Consider the following 17,477-nt stretch of genomic DNA (forward strand, 5'->3'; position numbering starts at 1 on the left):
TTCTTTATTACTATATTCTACTGCCTAGCTATTTTAATCTTTGATAATTGATGTTTTGACAAAGGCTGGATATGGGAGGTGAAGGACATTTGTTACAGTTTATTAAAGATTTGGCAGTTGGACAGTATAATTATTCATATCCTATATTTCTTCTCTACATTTTCAAAGGTAATAGTTAATTTTATTTTCAGATGTACACTAGGAAAATAATAAGGTTTTTTTCCCCTAAATCATTTGTATTCACACTAAACTAATGCTTTATTTAGTAGTGTCATCATAATTTTTAAACTCAAGATGTTGAGAACATTTTCTGTAATAATGTACTTCTTGGATTTTTTCCTTACCAGGTGGTGGAAGATTATGCTGGAAGATGGCAGGTCCCTTTGCCACAGCTTCAGGTTCTTCAGACTGCACTCTGCTGTTTTACATCAGCCAGTGCGTCATTCCCAGATGAATGTGAGCACGTACAGTATGTTTTGAGTAGCCTTGCTTTGTAAGTACTCTTTACTTCTTATGAGAATTGGGTTTTGATTATTTTCTCTGTGAAAGGAGCCTTTCCTAAAGTCTTCCTCAGAAAGAAATTTCTAAAACCCTGGATGGTTATAAAGAAAAAAAAAGAAGTGAAAAAAGAAATTTCCATTTTTTCATTTAAGTATTTAGGTTTAACTTTGAACATATAGCCATAATTTACTTTTAATTTTAGAGTTAATTGGCATTTTTGCATAGATTCTTATGGTCACTACCATCACTTTCCTTTTTTAATTCCCTAGCTCTAATGGTAAGTCCCAAAATACAGCAATTGAGGCCATCAGAGTTAGCAGAGGGATCTTGAATCAGGCCAGAAAGAGCTTAGGAAACTCCTGGTTTTTGAAAATACTTTAGAAGAATTAAAAAACCAGGAGTTTCCCGGTTTTTTTTTTTCCCTGAGCACTTGTATTTATTTATTTATTTTTGCTCTGGCAGATCCTACTAAAGTTATAGTAAAGACATAAAAGAGAGAAATACAGTGAAAATAAAGTAGAGAAGAGCCACCAGTGAATGAAAGATTTCAAAAATTTTGTAGGGCAGAGAACACAGAAGAGTGAGTGGTCACAAACATGACAGAACAAGTCACAACTTCACTTTTTGTTTTGTGCATGTGCGTGTGCCTCAGATCACACATCACAATAACATGTTGTAAAATCATTTATCAGCATTAGGAAATACAATAGAAAATACCAGAGAATTTCTTACAGGATCAGTATTATTTAGTGAAATTCTTGTTTTATATGTTTATGTTTGTATGTATACTTGATTATTTGTAAAACATTTTAAAAACCTGTAGCAATTAAAACAGAGTTATCTTCTGCCTTATAAGATAGAAGGTCTATCTTTGTAGTTTGTCCTGCGCCCCCCCCCACCAGCCCCTAGAATCCTAGAGAGGTGTAGAATTTGAATATGCAAGGCATGAAATAGAGAGCAGGGAATTAGATACTTTGGGAGAATGGAGATAAAGGAGTTAATTACAGTTTTTCCATTCAGGCCAATCACCAAACCCTAAGGCCAAGTTGGGGTAGGGAAACAGAGTTGCTTTTTTCCCCCCTCTAAAGAATTAAATGACTTTGGAGCAACGACCTTTGCATTCTGGCATTTAAAGTTTCCTCTTTGAGACAGCTAGTTAATCACTTAACTACTCTAAAGAAAAACTTGTCATTCACCAAAGTCCAGACATGCTACTAGACCTCCCAGTTAATCTGTTTATGGCCTTATTCTTACAAACTAGTGGGGATTCGGGAATCCTGAGACAGTTGAAGAATGCCTTCAACATGAAAAAAAATATAATGAAAAATTTGGAAGAAAATAAAAGAATAAAAGTAAATAAATTAAAAATATAAAATCTATAACGTATAGTTTCAGGGAGAGTTAAGATGGTATGTGTAACATTAAAACACCAACATACCAGGCTATGTGAATGGAATAATGAGATACCAAATATGAGTTTGTGTAAATTAAATCTGATGATGGTTAAAATTTAAAGTTCTATAGGAGGAAATTTGGAGGGTAAAGTTGGAGAAATAATCCAGGGTGTAAAACAGAACCAAAGAGAAGGAATGTATCAAAGGAAAAAAAAATGATTTGGTGCCTTTATGTAGGAGGTTCATTATCTCACTAGTTGGAGTTCCAGAAAAAGGACTTAAAATATATTGGAGGAAAATTTTAAAGAAAAAAATACAAGAATTTTCTAGAACTGAAAGTCATGAACTTCCAGACTGAAAGAGCTCAAGAAGTGCTTAAGACAGTAAATATAAAAGATTTTCAGCTAAATACATCATTTTGTGATTTCAAAATACCAAGAATGAAAAAACAGATACAAACACCTTGTAGCAAGGAAAAACTAGGTTACCTACAAAGGAACAAACATCAAATTGGTATCAGTCTTCATACAACTCATACAACTAACTGTGGGTGGTAGAATATAATGAATCAGTGTCTTGAAAGATTGGAGGAGAAATTATTTTCAATGTAGGAATTTATACTTATCCAAACTGTAAGTGAAATGTGAGAGTTAGAACATTTCCAGGTATGTAAGGATATCGAATATTGACTTGTTGACATACCCTTTCTTTTAGGAAGTTATTAGAGAATGTGCTCCATCCAGAAAATGACAGTGGATCTAGAAAATAGTAGTTTTTTTACATGAGGTAGAGGGAAGAGATGACCTAGGATCACTGTTAAGAAGTAGGTCTTAACTGATACATCACCTTTACGAGGGGAATATTCAGTAAAAACGGAGATTTGAGAGTAACCTTGAGAATTTAGAACCATTTAAGGTAGGGATAAAAGGCAAAGAATTAAATACTCCAGGAAAATTAAAAGTAATATGAACAGGAAAAAACACAAATTATAGCAAACTACTTTAATATGTAATGAGTATTATTTACATAGTTTTCTTAATGTAAATGATGTTTACTGGCTTTAAACTTTTAGTAGAGTACAAAAATAATTATAGTTACAGAACAGAAAAATTATTAACCATTCAATATAAGATTATTTGATGGAAGTTACAAGTTGAAAGTAAAGAATAAGGTCACTAAAAAATATCCTTTGATTCTTATTTTACAAAATGGAGTATCAGTAGTACATGAAACCATAAATGTGTAAGTAAAGTTACAAAGATCAATAATAGAGGAAATAATAACTAATGTAAATGTAGAATTGGTTGTGTAAGGAGTTAAATTCTCTTCTCCCATAGTAGGAAGTTAAGAGGTAATATTTAAAACTGGTAAATAAGGAAGTACTGACAAAGCTTATTATCAACAGCTATTAAAAATTTTGAAAGCTGTTAATTCTAGGGCGTTGCACTAGTGAGAGAGAAGACTGAATTCTTTCTGTACAGTTAGCATTTTTTAAATCTTGATGTATTAATTTCATATATATGAACTATTTTTTTTTGCTTTATATATGTATACAAAATTTAAAAGAGTGCATGTACATTGTGTTTTTTTACAAGTTTATTTGTAGATACTTAAAATTATAGGTGAGAACTGTGTGAGGTGATGGATATGTTAACTAGCTTGATTATAGTGATAATTTCACTGTTACTTGTATATCAAAACATGAAGTTGTATATCTTAAATATATACAATTTCTGTTTGTCAGTTATACCCCAATAAAGCTGAAAAAAAAAAATTGGAGGAGGAAGGAGAGTTTAGAATATAACCTTATAGAATAGATTTGTAAGAGCAATGCAGTATAAAGAAAACTGTATTATTTGAAAATATATATTTCTTTTATTTTTTTATGATACCCAAGTGAATATGGGAGATGTATTAGGACTTTTTGATTAAAATTGACAAAGAGTCAAGCTAGCTTAAGCAAAAAAGAAGGGTATGGGGGATTTATTAGATGACTACACCGTGGAACCGCAAGGACTAGAACTAGTTTCAGGATTTTCTAAATCCAGAGAATAAAATATCACCTAGAACCATTCTCCCCCTTTCTTATCCTCATTCACTCAGGGATCCTGACAGTTCTGCAGTAAAATTTTTGGCTCAGTCTGACGATCAGCTCACCCCATGGCTGGGGGGAATAAGGATACTAAATTGACAGCCCAGTGAGAACCACAGATATGTTGGAGGGGTAAGGGGTTCCCTCAAGAAGTAAATGAGGTAGTGTGAAACAGAGCTGCTAGGTAAACAAACATAACAGATATCCACTACAAATAATAATTTTATGTGTCATTTTGAAAACTACCAAAATAGTTTTAGTTATTTTCTAATGATTTCTGAGGAAAATAAAATAAGTATTAAAAGAAGTACATTATTTGTAAGCAAGATGTATTAATCTTGTTTCAGTGCCTGTTTTCATTTTCCCCCACCTTTCACCTATATAAGCTTTGTTAACATTCATGTTATGATGGGAAATGCTTTTAAGGTTTTCAGAAGCACTTTGTTATTTTTTTAATTTAACTAATTTGTTAGTTTTTGTTTCATTGCTTCCTATCTTTTTTACTACTGCTAATGAAAAAAGTAACGTATTAAGCAGAAGCAAATCTTATCTTGAGATGGACAGTGTTAGGGGGAAAAAGTAAACTGTCTTAGTAGTTTGTCAAAGAATAATGTTTCTTGTAAGGAAAACTTCCTGCATTATTAGAGTTTACTTTAACAGAAAAGTTATTTGTAATACCAGATACAAATACAAATACAAAATACAAATACAAAAGTATTTGTAATACCAGAAGAAAAATGAGGAAATAAAAACATGGTGATATTAGTAAGAGAATAAAGAGTCTGTAACAGTGTTCAACTTACTTAAATAAATATATAAACTGGAAAATTCTAATTCCATATTCATTCATTCAGTAAATCTCTTGTGCTTGGTTCTAGGCTAAACATTTTAGAAAGTAAGAGAGATAAATTCTTGTTCTTAAAGACCTTACAAAGCTAAAAAATATTAAATAAGCAGTCACACTATTATGTAATTATAATTATGAAGGAATTACAGGGTACCATGAGAGAGTATAATAGGGGCTTGACTTGGTCTGGGAGGTCAGGGAAAATTTGCTGGGTAAGCTAACAACTCGAGCTGAACTCCGAACGAATGATAACAATTAGATGAAGGAGCAGAAGAGCCTCCCAGGGATGGCAAATAGAATGTACAAGGTGACTGGACAAGATGTCAGGATATTAATGGATTTCATTATATTCATATCTGTTTGTTGAATTCTTGTTTGTGATCTGTATCATGTACGTAATGTTTTTTATTCCCTTGACATACTAAAAAGTTATAGGTGAACTAAAGAGTTAAGTAATACCTACGAGATTTTGTTTTATATAAATATATATGTTGTGAGAGTGTGTGTATAAAACATATGTTAAACATATAAGTTACTATATTCTGTGGCAGTATTATCTGGTCCATATATCCATCTTCATAAAAGCCTGTTCCATCTTATAAATTATACATATGTGAGGATGTGCCTTCTATAAACTGGGAGACCACAAAAACTACAGTTTTATGAAGGTCTTATTGACAGGGAAGGAAGATGGATTCTGTTTTTATTTATACTTGAGGTTTTTTTTTTAATTTTGTGGCAACGAATATAATCACGGAGAGAACAGTCTTAAGTTGGCTAATTATGATTTTACCTAGGTTGACTCTTTTTATAAGCATATTTTCTAAAGAAATGAAGATTTAGCTGTGTGTTTATGTATTTGCACTAAAAAGGACCTCAGGTTAAATCTCTTTTATAGATAAGAAAACTTAGGCCTGAGCTGGTGTAGGGGACTTTTGTAAATCTGAGTTAAGTTTTTTTTCCCCCCTGTTGTTGTCTTATTTTAAATTGGTTAAATACTGGTTTCTGTTTTACTGGTAAAACTGAGCCAAACACCCTGAAACTAAGTGGATCTTTAGGCAGAGAACTTAGACTTTACCAGTTTTATATAAAATAAAAGCAAACTTCAATGCTGCCTTCTCAGCCACCTTTAGCCCAACAGAAAGTAAATGTTCATAGATTTTAGCATTCCACACAGGGTTCCATGATGGAAAGTGCATATTTGCCTGGGAGCCATTAGGTCCACAAAGATCTGTATGATCCACTGGAGAGGGAACTAGTTTAACTAGTAGTGCTTATTATGTGTAGTGTCAAATACTAAAAATATATACCTTAATATGCCAAGTTGCCTGTAAGAGAAGACCAAAAAGCCTTCTGTTTCATGGAATTAAATGGGTATAATCAGTGTCTCATTTAGAGTGGCTAGACATTCATATGTTAGGCCACACATGTAGTGATAGATCAGTAACCCTTTCTGACTATATTGCTGAATTGGTTTATATTTGAAACAGAATTTGTGCCTATCTTCTATTTAACCAGGTTTAATTGGTTGTATATAACTTAGGTCTAGGCTTCAACTAACTTAGGAAATAGAAATAGCCTAGAAATTAAAGGAAGAAAGGATAATTATAAAGGGCTGATTTTGGGGGTAGGGCCAAACCCCACCAAATGTGTTTATCTTATGGCCCCATCCATATATTCTTTGTCTGCAACATGTAGCACTCTTTTTGCTTCTTGATTTTTTATTATTTTGACCAACACTTACTCAAAACCTTCTCCAGTTTTATATCTGTTATCTTTACTAATCATTTGTGGCAGGTGATCTCATTTATTTTAGAGAGAAATCTAGGCTGGCTAGCCTGTTTCCTTGTTTTCTCTCTTTAAAGAAATGATTTCTGGAGCGCCTGGTTGGCTCAGTTGGTAGAGCATGTGACTCAGTCTCAGGGTCATGAGTTCAAGCCCCACACTGGGCATGGAGCCTACTTAAAAATTAATTAAATAACTAAAAAAAGAAATGATTTCCTTTTTGTAGCAATTGGCGGTCTTAATTTAATTCCCATACTAAATTCCCTTGGCATTGCTTTGTTTTTCTTTGCCTTTACATTAGTATGTTTTGTTTTCAGGATTTGTTGTAGCTAAAGTCAACATTAGACAAACCTGCATGTATTTGTTTATACTGGCTATGTTTAGAAACTCAGCATTTCATTTGGTGCTAGTAGTGCCTAGAATCATTTTTCCTTATAATTTTGGCCTGTATTGCTCCATTTGTTAATTTTGGTATGAAGCAGTTGAGACTTGGCAGAGATAGAGAGGGATTATTAACTAGTATATTTATGTTGACAGAGATGAAAAGTGATCAGGTGAGGACCTATTCCCATCTGTGTTGGTATATATCACAACCTAAAGGTATATATATGTATAGTTTTATAGCATGGTATTTATGGCTTTTTGAATATAATTGAAGGAAGGCTTGATAATTCTTGGTCAGTTGAGATACACAAAAACTAAAGAAAAAGCAGTAGACTAAAAGCTGTTACTATTTCACTGCTATTAGGAAAGATTATTTATTCTTTAGAAGAAGATGTATATAGTCACTATGAATGGTGTAAATACATGTTTGAGTTTTTCTGAATTTGAATGTCTTTATTTTGGGCTAAGCCGGATTCCTGAAAAACTATAGATTTGAACCTTTCAACTTTTCCTCCCTTCCTCCTGATAGCTTTGGTCTGTAAAGCTGGATCATAATAGTGGAATAAAATAAGAAGAAGAAGAAAAAAGGAATGCTTCTGAAATTGTTGGAAAAATGACAAAGTTTTGCCCATTGCTCCTTACACAGAAATCTTAAGAACATTCCTTTAGATGCACCTAAATTACATAAAAGCAAATATTAAGAGATCTAAAGGGAGAAATAGACAGCAATATAATAATAGTAGGAAACTTTAATATCCCACTTTCATCAGTAGTTAAGATCATGCAGATAAAAAAACAAGGAAACATTGGCCTTAACACATTAGACCTGATGGACTAAACAGACATATACAGAATATTCTATCCAAAAGAAACAATATACATTCTTCTCATGTGCACAGGATAGATCATTTATTAGGCCACAAAAAGGTCTTAATACATTTAAGAAGATTGAAATAATATTAAGCATCTTTTCTGACCATAGAGGCATAAAAATAAATCAATTACAACAAGAAAACTAGAAAAACTACCAATATGTGAAGATTAAACAGCATTCTATTGAATAAATGGGTCAAAAAAGAAGTGAAAGAGAAACCAAAACAACCTTTAGACAAATGAAAATAGATATATATACAACATACCAAAACTTACAGGATGCAGCAAAAGCAGTGCTAAAAGGAAAGTTCATGAGGATAAATGCCTACTTAAGCAGGAAAGAGCTCAAATAAATAACCTAACTTTACATTCCAAGGAACTAGGAAAAAAAGAACAAATGAAGCCCAAAGTTAATAGAAGGAAATAAATAAAGATCAGAATGGAAATGAACGACTAACCAAAAGAAAAGATCGATAAAACTGAGAGCTGGTTCTTTGCAAAGAGAAATAAAATTGAGAAACCTTTATCTAGATTCATCAACAGAAAAAGAAGACTCAAAATCAGAAATAGAAGATAGTACAACTGATACCACAGAAATACAAAAGGTAAGAGACTACTATGTACAGTTATACACCATCAAATTTGACAACCTAAAAGAAACATAAATTCCTAGAAGCACACAATCTACCAAGACTGCATCATGAAGAAATAGAAACCTGAACAGACTAATTACTAGAAAGGAGATTGACTCAGTATTCAGAAACCTCCCAACAAACGAAAGTCCAGGACCAGACGATTTCACCTGTGAATTCCAGCCAATATTCAAAGAAGAATTAATATCAATCCTTTACAAACTCTTTGAAAAAATTGAAGAGGTGGGAATACTTCCAAACTCATTTTACAAGGCCAGCATTACTTGGATACCAAAACCAGACAGGGACACCACAATAAAAGAAAAATTACAGGTCAGTGTCCCTGAAGACACTGAGGACACACTAGAAAAATAGTCAACAAAATATCAGTAAACTGAATACAACAGCCCATTAAAAGGATCATGCACTGTGATTAAGTGGGGTTTTTCAGGGGATGCAAAATGGTTCAGGCATTCACAAATCAATTGTGATACACTGCATTAACAAAATAAAGGATAAAAATCATTATGATCCTCTCAATAGATGCAGGAAATGATTTAACAAAGTTGAATATCCATTTATGATAAAAACTCTTAACAAAGTGGGTATAGAGGGAACATTCATCAACATCATAAATGCCACATTTATCACAGGCCCACAGTTAACTTACACTCAGTGGTGAAAAGCTGAAAGTTTTCCCTCTAAGGATGCCCATTCTTGCCACTTGTATTCATATAGTAATGGAAGTCCATGCCAGAGCAATCATGGGGGGGAAAAAAAAAAAAGTCTTCCAAACAGAAAAGAAGTAAAACTGTCTCTATTGGCAGATTATAGGGTATTTTGATTGGAAACTATAAAGAAACCTGTTAGAAATAGTAAAAAAAAAAAAAAGTCAATAAATTTGCAAGACCCAAAATCAGTGTATAAAAATGTTACATTTCTGTGTGCTAATAATGCACTGCCAGAGAAATTCAAAAAACAGTCCTATTTATAGCTATATCAAAAAGAATAAGTTTGTTTCACCAAGGAAATGAAAGACCTGTATACTGAAAACTACATGGCACTAATGAAAGAAATTGAAGAAGACACAAATAAATGGAAAGATATTCCATGCTCATGGATTGGAAGAATTAATGTTGTTAAAATGTCCATTACCACCCAAAGCAATCTACAGATTTAGTGCAATCTCTATCAAAAATCCAACGGCATTTTTTTCACAGAAATAGCACAGATAATTCCTAAGATTTTAATCTAACCACAGAAAATTCCAAATAGCCAAGGTAATCTTGAGAAGGAAGAAAAAAGCTGGAGGCATCATTTGACCTGAATTCAAACTATATTACAAAGCTGTAGTAATCAAAACAGTATGGTATTTAAAAAACAACAACAACAACAGTATGGTATTGGTATAAAACCAAATACATAGATTAACGTAACAGAATAGAGAGCCCCCAAATAAATTCATGCATATGTGGTCAGTTAATTTACATCAAAGGAGCCAAGATTATATATTGGGGAATGGACTGGCTCTTTAATAAATGGTGCTGCGAAAACGGGATAGCCACATGCAAAGGAATGGAACTAGACCCCTGTCTTACACCATACACAAAAATCAACTCAAGATGGGTTGAAGACTTGACCTTAAGACTTAAAGCATAAAACTCCCAGTAGAAAATGTAGGTGCTAAGGTCCTTAACATTAGGCTTGGTAGTGATAGTTTTGGATTTGACACCAAAAGCAAAGGCATCAAAAGCACAATAAACAAGGGGGCTTACATCAAACTAAAAAGCTTAGGCACAACAAAGGAAACTACCAACAAAATGAAAAGCAGCCTATTAGATGGGAGAAAATATTTGCAAATCATGTATCTGATGAGGTGGTTAATACCCCCAAAGATACAAAGAATTCATATAACTCAATAGTATAAAAAAAAAAAAAAAGTCTAATTAAAAAATGGGCAGAGAATCTGAATAGACATTTTCCCAAAGAAGATAGTACATTTGGCTAGCATGTATATGAAAAGATGCTCATCACTAATCTTCAGGGAAATGCAAATCAGATCACAATGAGTCACCACCTCACACTTGTTAGAATGGCTAGTATCAAAAATACAAGAAATAAGTGTTGGTAGGGATGTGAGAAAATGGAACTCTTGTGCACTGTTGGTGGGAATGTAAATTGTTGCAGCCACTATGAAAAAAGGTGTGTTGTATGTACCTCAGAGAACTGAGAGTAGAACTACTCTATGATCTAGCAATTCTTCTGGGTATTTATCCAAAGAAAGTAAAACCAATATCTTGCAAAGATACTGTTACCCAAGTTCATTATAGCATTACTTACAGTAGCTGAGACATGGAAAGAACCTTAGCACCCATAGATGGATAAATGGGTAAAGAATATGTGATTGATATATATATATATATATATATATCTTACATAAAATGTATGTATCTCAAATATATACCACAAAAAAAGAAGGTATCACGTTATTTGTGTCAACATGGATGGACCTTGAAGGCATTTTGCTAACTGAAAGAAGTTAGAGAAATGGTGTGGAGTTTGATAAGTTCTTTATAGATTTTAGATACTTGCCCTTTATCTGATAAGACATTTGCAGATATTTTCTCCCGTTCTGTAGGTTGTCTTTTGGTTTCATCAACTGTTTCTTTTGCTGCCAGCAGTTTAAGAGTACCTTTTTCCCTATACCTTTGTCAATATGTGATTTTAAAATTTTTTTAATTAATGACAATTGTCAAACCTATTAACAAGTAGAAGGAATATTATAATGAACTGTCCTGTCCATCACCAGTTTCAACATTTATCAGCATATCATCAGTCTTGTTTTCTCTGTACATCCCCACTCCTTAACCCATTTCTAGGTAACTGATCTTTTTTTTTAAGCTTTATTGAGATAAAAATTTCATATTATTCATGCTTTGTTAGGTGTATAATTTGATAATTTTTAGTAAATGTATAGAGTTGTGCAGTTATCATCATAGTCCAGTTTTACATTTTCATCACACCAGAAAGTTCCCTCTTGCTCATTTACAGCCAATCCCCAGTCCCCTCCTCAGCCCAAGGCAACCCATGATCTATTTTGTATCTCAATAGAGTTGTTATTTCTGGACATTTCATACAGACAATATGACACAATATATAGGCTTTTAGAGATGATTTCTTTCACTTAGAATAATGTTTTTGAGGTTCATCCATGTTCTGACACTTACCAGGAGCTCCTTCCTTTTTGTGCTGAATACTACTTCACTGTATGGATACAGTACATTTTGTTTATGCATTCATCAGTTGATGGATATTTGGATTGTTTCCAATTTTTGGCTTCGAACATTTGTGTATTATTAAGTCTTGTGTGGATAGATGTTTTTATTTCTCTTGAGGAGCTACCTAGGAATGGATGTTACAAGTTATGTTCAACATAGAACTGCCAAACTGTGTCCAAAGTGATTATACCATTTGAAGTTCTAACCAGCTGTCTGGGGGCAGTTTCAGTTTTCTCCACGTCACTAACACTTTTTATATTATTAGTCTTTTTTATTATAGCCATTCTAATAGTTGTGTGGTGGTATCTCAGTTTGGCTTTAATTTGTATTTCCTCAGTGCTGTTTTGTTGATGGCAGCCGTCTTTTTGTGTACTTACTTGCTATTGCTTATCTTCTTTGGTAATGTGTCTGTTCAGATCTTCTGCCCATTTTTCAGTTGGATTTTTTTGCCTTATTGAGTTGTAGGATTTTTTTTTTTTTTCTGTATTCTGTTTATGCATTCAGTATCAGATAAGTGATAGTAAATACTTCCACTCTATGGCCTGTCTTCATTTTCTTACTGGTACCTTTTGAAGTTTATTCCTGGTTTTAAGAAATTTGATTTATAATTTGCCTTGTGTAGTTTCCTTCATGTTTATTGACCTTAAACTTCTTGGTTCTTTGGATTTATGATTTTAACCAAATTTGGGAAATTTCTTTATAAAAATAAAAAAGATTTTTATTTTTGAGTAATCAATGTGGGGCTCAAACCACAATCCTGAGATCAAGAATTGCATGTTCTACCGACTGAGCCAGCCAAGCACTCTCAAAAATTATTTTAGAAAGCATCATTATGTTTTCTTTTTTTTTTATTTTTTTAAAAGATTTTATTTATTTATTTGACAGACAGAGAAACAGTGAAAGATGGAACACAAGCGGGGGGAGTGAGAGAGAGAGAAGCAGGGAGCCTGATGCGGGGCTCGATCCCAGAGGCTTTAACCCACTGAGCCACCCAGGTGCCCCAGGATAATTTTAAACATATATACCTTGGCCTACCACCTAGATCACCTAGATACATCAAATTCAAACTCTGAAAATCAGAGAGGAAATTTTGAAGGCCACAAGAGTAAGGCATTACCTGATTTAGAAGACTAAAGAAATATAGCAGACATCGCAGAAACTATGCCAGTCAGAACACAATGAAGGGAAGTCTTTTAAGTGCTGAAAGAAAAAATAACTCTCCAATCAAGAAGGAAAATTAAAGATGTTTTCAGGGAACCAGAAGCTGAAATTACTCATTCTCAGAAGACCTGAACTATCAAAAGATAATAGTACTGATATGATGCCAGACAGAAAAATCTACCCCCAAAAATGAAGAGAGCTGGTAATGATAAAAACTGAAGATAAATATAAAAATGAATTTTCTTACTTTTAATGACTGTAAAACGTAACCATCTAAAACAGAGGTTGGCAAATACTGTTTTAAAGAGCTATTATTTTATTTTTTTTAAGATTTTATTTATTTACCTGACAGATCACAAGTAGGCAGAGAGAGAGGGAAGCAGGCTCCCCAGCAGAGAGCCTGACGCGGGGCTCCATCCCAGGACCCGAAGACCATGACCCGAGCAGAAGGCAGAGGCCCCAACCCACTGAGCCACCCAGGCGCCCCAGGGCTGGGTTTTTTTTTAAGATCTGCAGTTATAGGTTGTGGTAACTACTCAACTCTGTGCTTACAGCACCAAGGCAGCCATAGACAATATATAAAAGAATGCATGCAGCTGTGTCTCAGTCAAACTTAAACTGGCAGCCAGTTTCTAAATGTCATTTTCTAAATGTCGAGACTTAAAACAAGAACTGTAGTGAAGCACTGTTTGTTTATAGCATATTTAAAATGAAAATGAATGACAAGAGCAGCACAAATATTACTATAATACCTAAAGCAGCATAATATTTGAAGGCATGCTGGGACTTGTTAAAGATACATATTGTAAATTCTAGGGTAATCCTGAAAAACATGGAATATAGCATGGATATATTATGCCTAAGTGGAGATAAAATGTAATTACAAATTCACTTGGTCCAAAAATAGGTGGAAGAAGAGGTCACTGCAATAGTGAACCAGACAGAACAAATAGAAAACAATTATGAAGAGAAGAGGTTTTAATCCAAGCACATCAAAAATCGTATTACATGTAAATGGTCTAAATCTATTAAAAAGACAGAAGTTGGTTGGTTGGATAGAAAAACAAAATTCACTAACAGAAGATGGGGGGGTGGGGTTATGGACATTGGGGAGGGTATGTGCTATGGTGAGTGCTGTGAAGTGTGTAAACCTGGTGATTCACAGACCTGTACCACTGGGGATAAAAATATATGTTTATATAAAAAAAAAATTCACTAACAGATACATAACCATACTCCTATGCCCTTTTAATGTATACTTTATTTACTCCTTACACACTTTACCCTTTTTTTTTTTTTTTTTTAACTTAAAGAGATTACTCTTTGGAGATAAAGATTTAGTTCAAGGGGCACCTGGGTGATTCAGTTGGTTAAGCTGCTGCTTTCCGCTCAGGTCATGATCTCAGGGTCCTGGGTTTGAGCCCCATATCGGGCTCCCTGTTCAGCAGGGAGCCTGCTTCCTCCTCTCCCTCTGCCTGCTGCTTTGCCTACTTGTACTCCCTATCTCTGTGTCAAATAAGTAAAAACCTTTAAAAAAAAAAAAAAAGACTTAATTCAAGTTCCTGTTTATACCTCCTAGTATTCTATTGGGTAGATGTACCAATTTATTCAGTCATATCTTCTAATATATATTTGGATTGTTTCCTTTATTTTCCTGTTATAAATAGTGCTATGCATTTTGTTAGTTTGTTTTTGCTGGTAGATTTTTGGGGTGGATTCCTAGAATCTGTGTCAAAGAATAAATAGGTGAGGTAAATTTGCTAAGTAGTCCAAAGTTCTTTCTATAACAGCTAATACCATTTTGCATTCGCACCCACAAAATTAGTCCTTGTTTACATTCGACCTCACCAATGTTATGTTATCAATATTGTGTGAAATTTTTGCTAATCTAACAAAGGAGAAATGGCATTTTAATACATTTTTTAAAAAGATTTATTTATTTTAGAAAGAGAGAGCACAGCAGGAGGGGCAGGGGGAAGAGAGAGACTCCTTAGCAAACTCCATGCTGAGTGCAGAGCCCAATGCAGGGCTCGATCTTACGACCCTGAGATCAGGACCTGAGCCAAAATCAAGAGTTGGATGCTCAACCAGCTCAACCTGGGACGCATCACCCAGGCATCCTTCAGTGTAGTTTTAATTTATATTTTTAACATGTATTTTTCTTCTCTTTTCCTTCCTTCCTTCCTTCCTTCCTTCCTTTCAAGATTTTTCATTTATTTGAGAGAGCAAGAGAGCAAGAGCAGAGGGAGGGACAGAGAGAGAGGGACAAGCAGACTCCACACTGAGCAGAGCCCGACATGGGGCTCAATCTCACAACCCTGAGATCATGAACCGAGTGGAAACCAAGAGTTGGATGCTTAACTGACTGAGCCACCCATGTGCCCCTTAATTTGGATTTTTCTTATTGTGAGTGAAGTTGAATATCTGTTTGCATATCCTTACAAACCATTATTTTTTCATTTATCTTTTGATTTTGCTTATGTTGTTTGTATTGTTAGACATGCAAAAATGTAATTAAAATTTGTCAGTATTCTCTATTGCTCTTGCATCTTGAATCATAGCTAAGAATAATTTAAAGAAAAATGATTTGTCTATAATCAGTCTGTATGGGATTTTTTTCCTGATATTTGTAATGTTTAATTTTTTATATTTAAGTTTTGATCCACTTTGAATTTTTTCTTAATTTGAAAGCAAGAGAGAATCAATTTTGTCTTAGAACATTTGACTATCCAATTCGAAGAAATCAACTTTTTCCCTACTAATTTGAGATGTTGCTTTTGTCCTGTACGTGCTTTATACATGCAGTTTGTCTTTTTTGGATTTTTCGTTTCATTAGGCTATTTGTTCACGTGTCAGTACAGTGGTGGTTCAGTTATGGAGGCTTTACAAAATGTTTTCATATTGGCTAGCTCCTTTTCATTGCTCTTGCTGTTTCATGGTTTTTCTAGATACTCAGCTTTCTAGATAGTAAACTCGCTTACCTCCACAAAAACTTGCAAGTACTTTTATTGTATGTAAATTTTTAAATTACTTAAGGAGAATTCAGTGCTTAACTTATTGAAGTATATATACTTTATGTGTTCTTTACCTTCCTCCAGTCCATGGACACTGAACAGTAATGCTAAAATTTCTCTTTCCAACTTAAGTGCTGTGTATGTCATATTTTTGCTGTATTTTAAAGCCCAGATGAGATGATTTCTTCATGGTGTCAAAATTTGTAGCCTATATATTTACTAATTTTCATCTTGATCCTTCTTGCTAATTAAATTTCCTATCTGAAAGCAGTTTCTATTTTTCTGTGGTTGTTTATACATTTTTTTTTATTTGATGGTTTATAGTTTACTGTGATTAGCTAGGTATAGACTTATTTTTATTAATCCTTATGGTATTTCCTCAGCTTTCTAGATCTGAGGGTTGGTATTTTTCATCAGTTTGAAAAAGTCTTATCTTGCTTTTGTCTTTATCCCATTTCTCTCTTTTTTTGTGTGCAAGTATAATTAGGCATATACATTCCATTCCCTGTATCTCCAGTTCTTGCTTTTGTTTTCTATTTCTTTGTCTTTCTACATTGTATTCTATATTAGTAAGTGGATTTCTTGCATTTGGATAGTTAAGCATCATACTTAAGTGGAATTTTCCTGTGGTAGATAAATACATAAATCCACATTCGTGTATTGCAGGATGAAAATTAGGTACATGCTTCAGAGATCCAAAAAAGAACAGTAATTCTTGTTATAACTCCCAGATAATCTACTATATATATCTGATTTTCAGGAAACCTGGTATCTTCTTATTGCTGTTTGTAATAGATGAGAAAATATAGTCTGACTCCCAATCATCCTGATGGCAGAATGTAGTTTGTTTCATAAACAGGGACTGTACCAGTACTCTAGTTATTTAAACTTGCAAAACTCATAACAGTATACTGATTGATGCAAGTCAAGTAAGTATGATTATATATGATATAATTTTTTAAAGTCAGAGGCATGCTATTTATCATGTATTTGTCCCAGTATAATTTATGTTTTTATAGAAATCATTTCATTTAAGTGATTCTACTTTGAATAATAATTTCAATTTATGTAAATGAACTTTAGTTAACTCATAACTTGGACTAAGGTTAATTATAAATTGATTAGTATATAGACTGGTAATATTAAGTATTATATTAAATGTATTATACAAATGTTAAACATTAAACATATTCAAAATTAAAATCAGATATAGACATACAATGATAAATTTTTAGAAACCCTTCAATGATATTTAGCCAGATATCTTGAAAATCTGCATAATCTAAGTGAAGAAAAATTAATGTCTTATGTTTCAACAAAATTGACAGTACATACCAAAGAACGTATCTGTGAAGATCTTGTGTTTGCTCTTAGATTATTATTATTTTTTAAAATATTTATTTATGACAGAGAGAAATAGCGCGAGAGGGAACACAAGCTCAGGAGAGCTGGAGAGGGAGAAGCAGGCTTCCCGCTGAGCAGGAAGCCTGATATAGGGCTCTATCCCAGGATACTG

At 33.4% G+C, this 17,477-nt stretch overlaps 1 protein-coding gene across 2 annotated transcripts in view; it reads left to right on the forward strand.

Annotated features, from left to right (window-relative positions):
• The window catches only part of ZNF654 (zinc finger protein 654), an 80,974-nt gene that overhangs the window by 23,196 nt on the left and 40,301 nt on the right, over positions 1 to 17,477 (forward strand). For both annotated transcript variants that reach the window (XM_032882216.1, XM_032882218.1), the window contains exon 2: positions 348 to 493. In XM_032882216.1, coding sequence (XP_032738107.1) covers positions 348 to 493 — 146 coding nt within the window. The remainder of the gene's footprint in view (positions 1 to 347; positions 494 to 17,477) is intronic.

This window comes from Lontra canadensis, unplaced genomic scaffold (genome assembly GCF_010015895.1).
Source record: "Lontra canadensis isolate GAN:19392208 unplaced genomic scaffold, GSC_riverotter_1.0 scaffold80, whole genome shotgun sequence".
NCBI lineage: Eukaryota > Metazoa > Chordata > Mammalia > Carnivora > Mustelidae > Lontra > Lontra canadensis.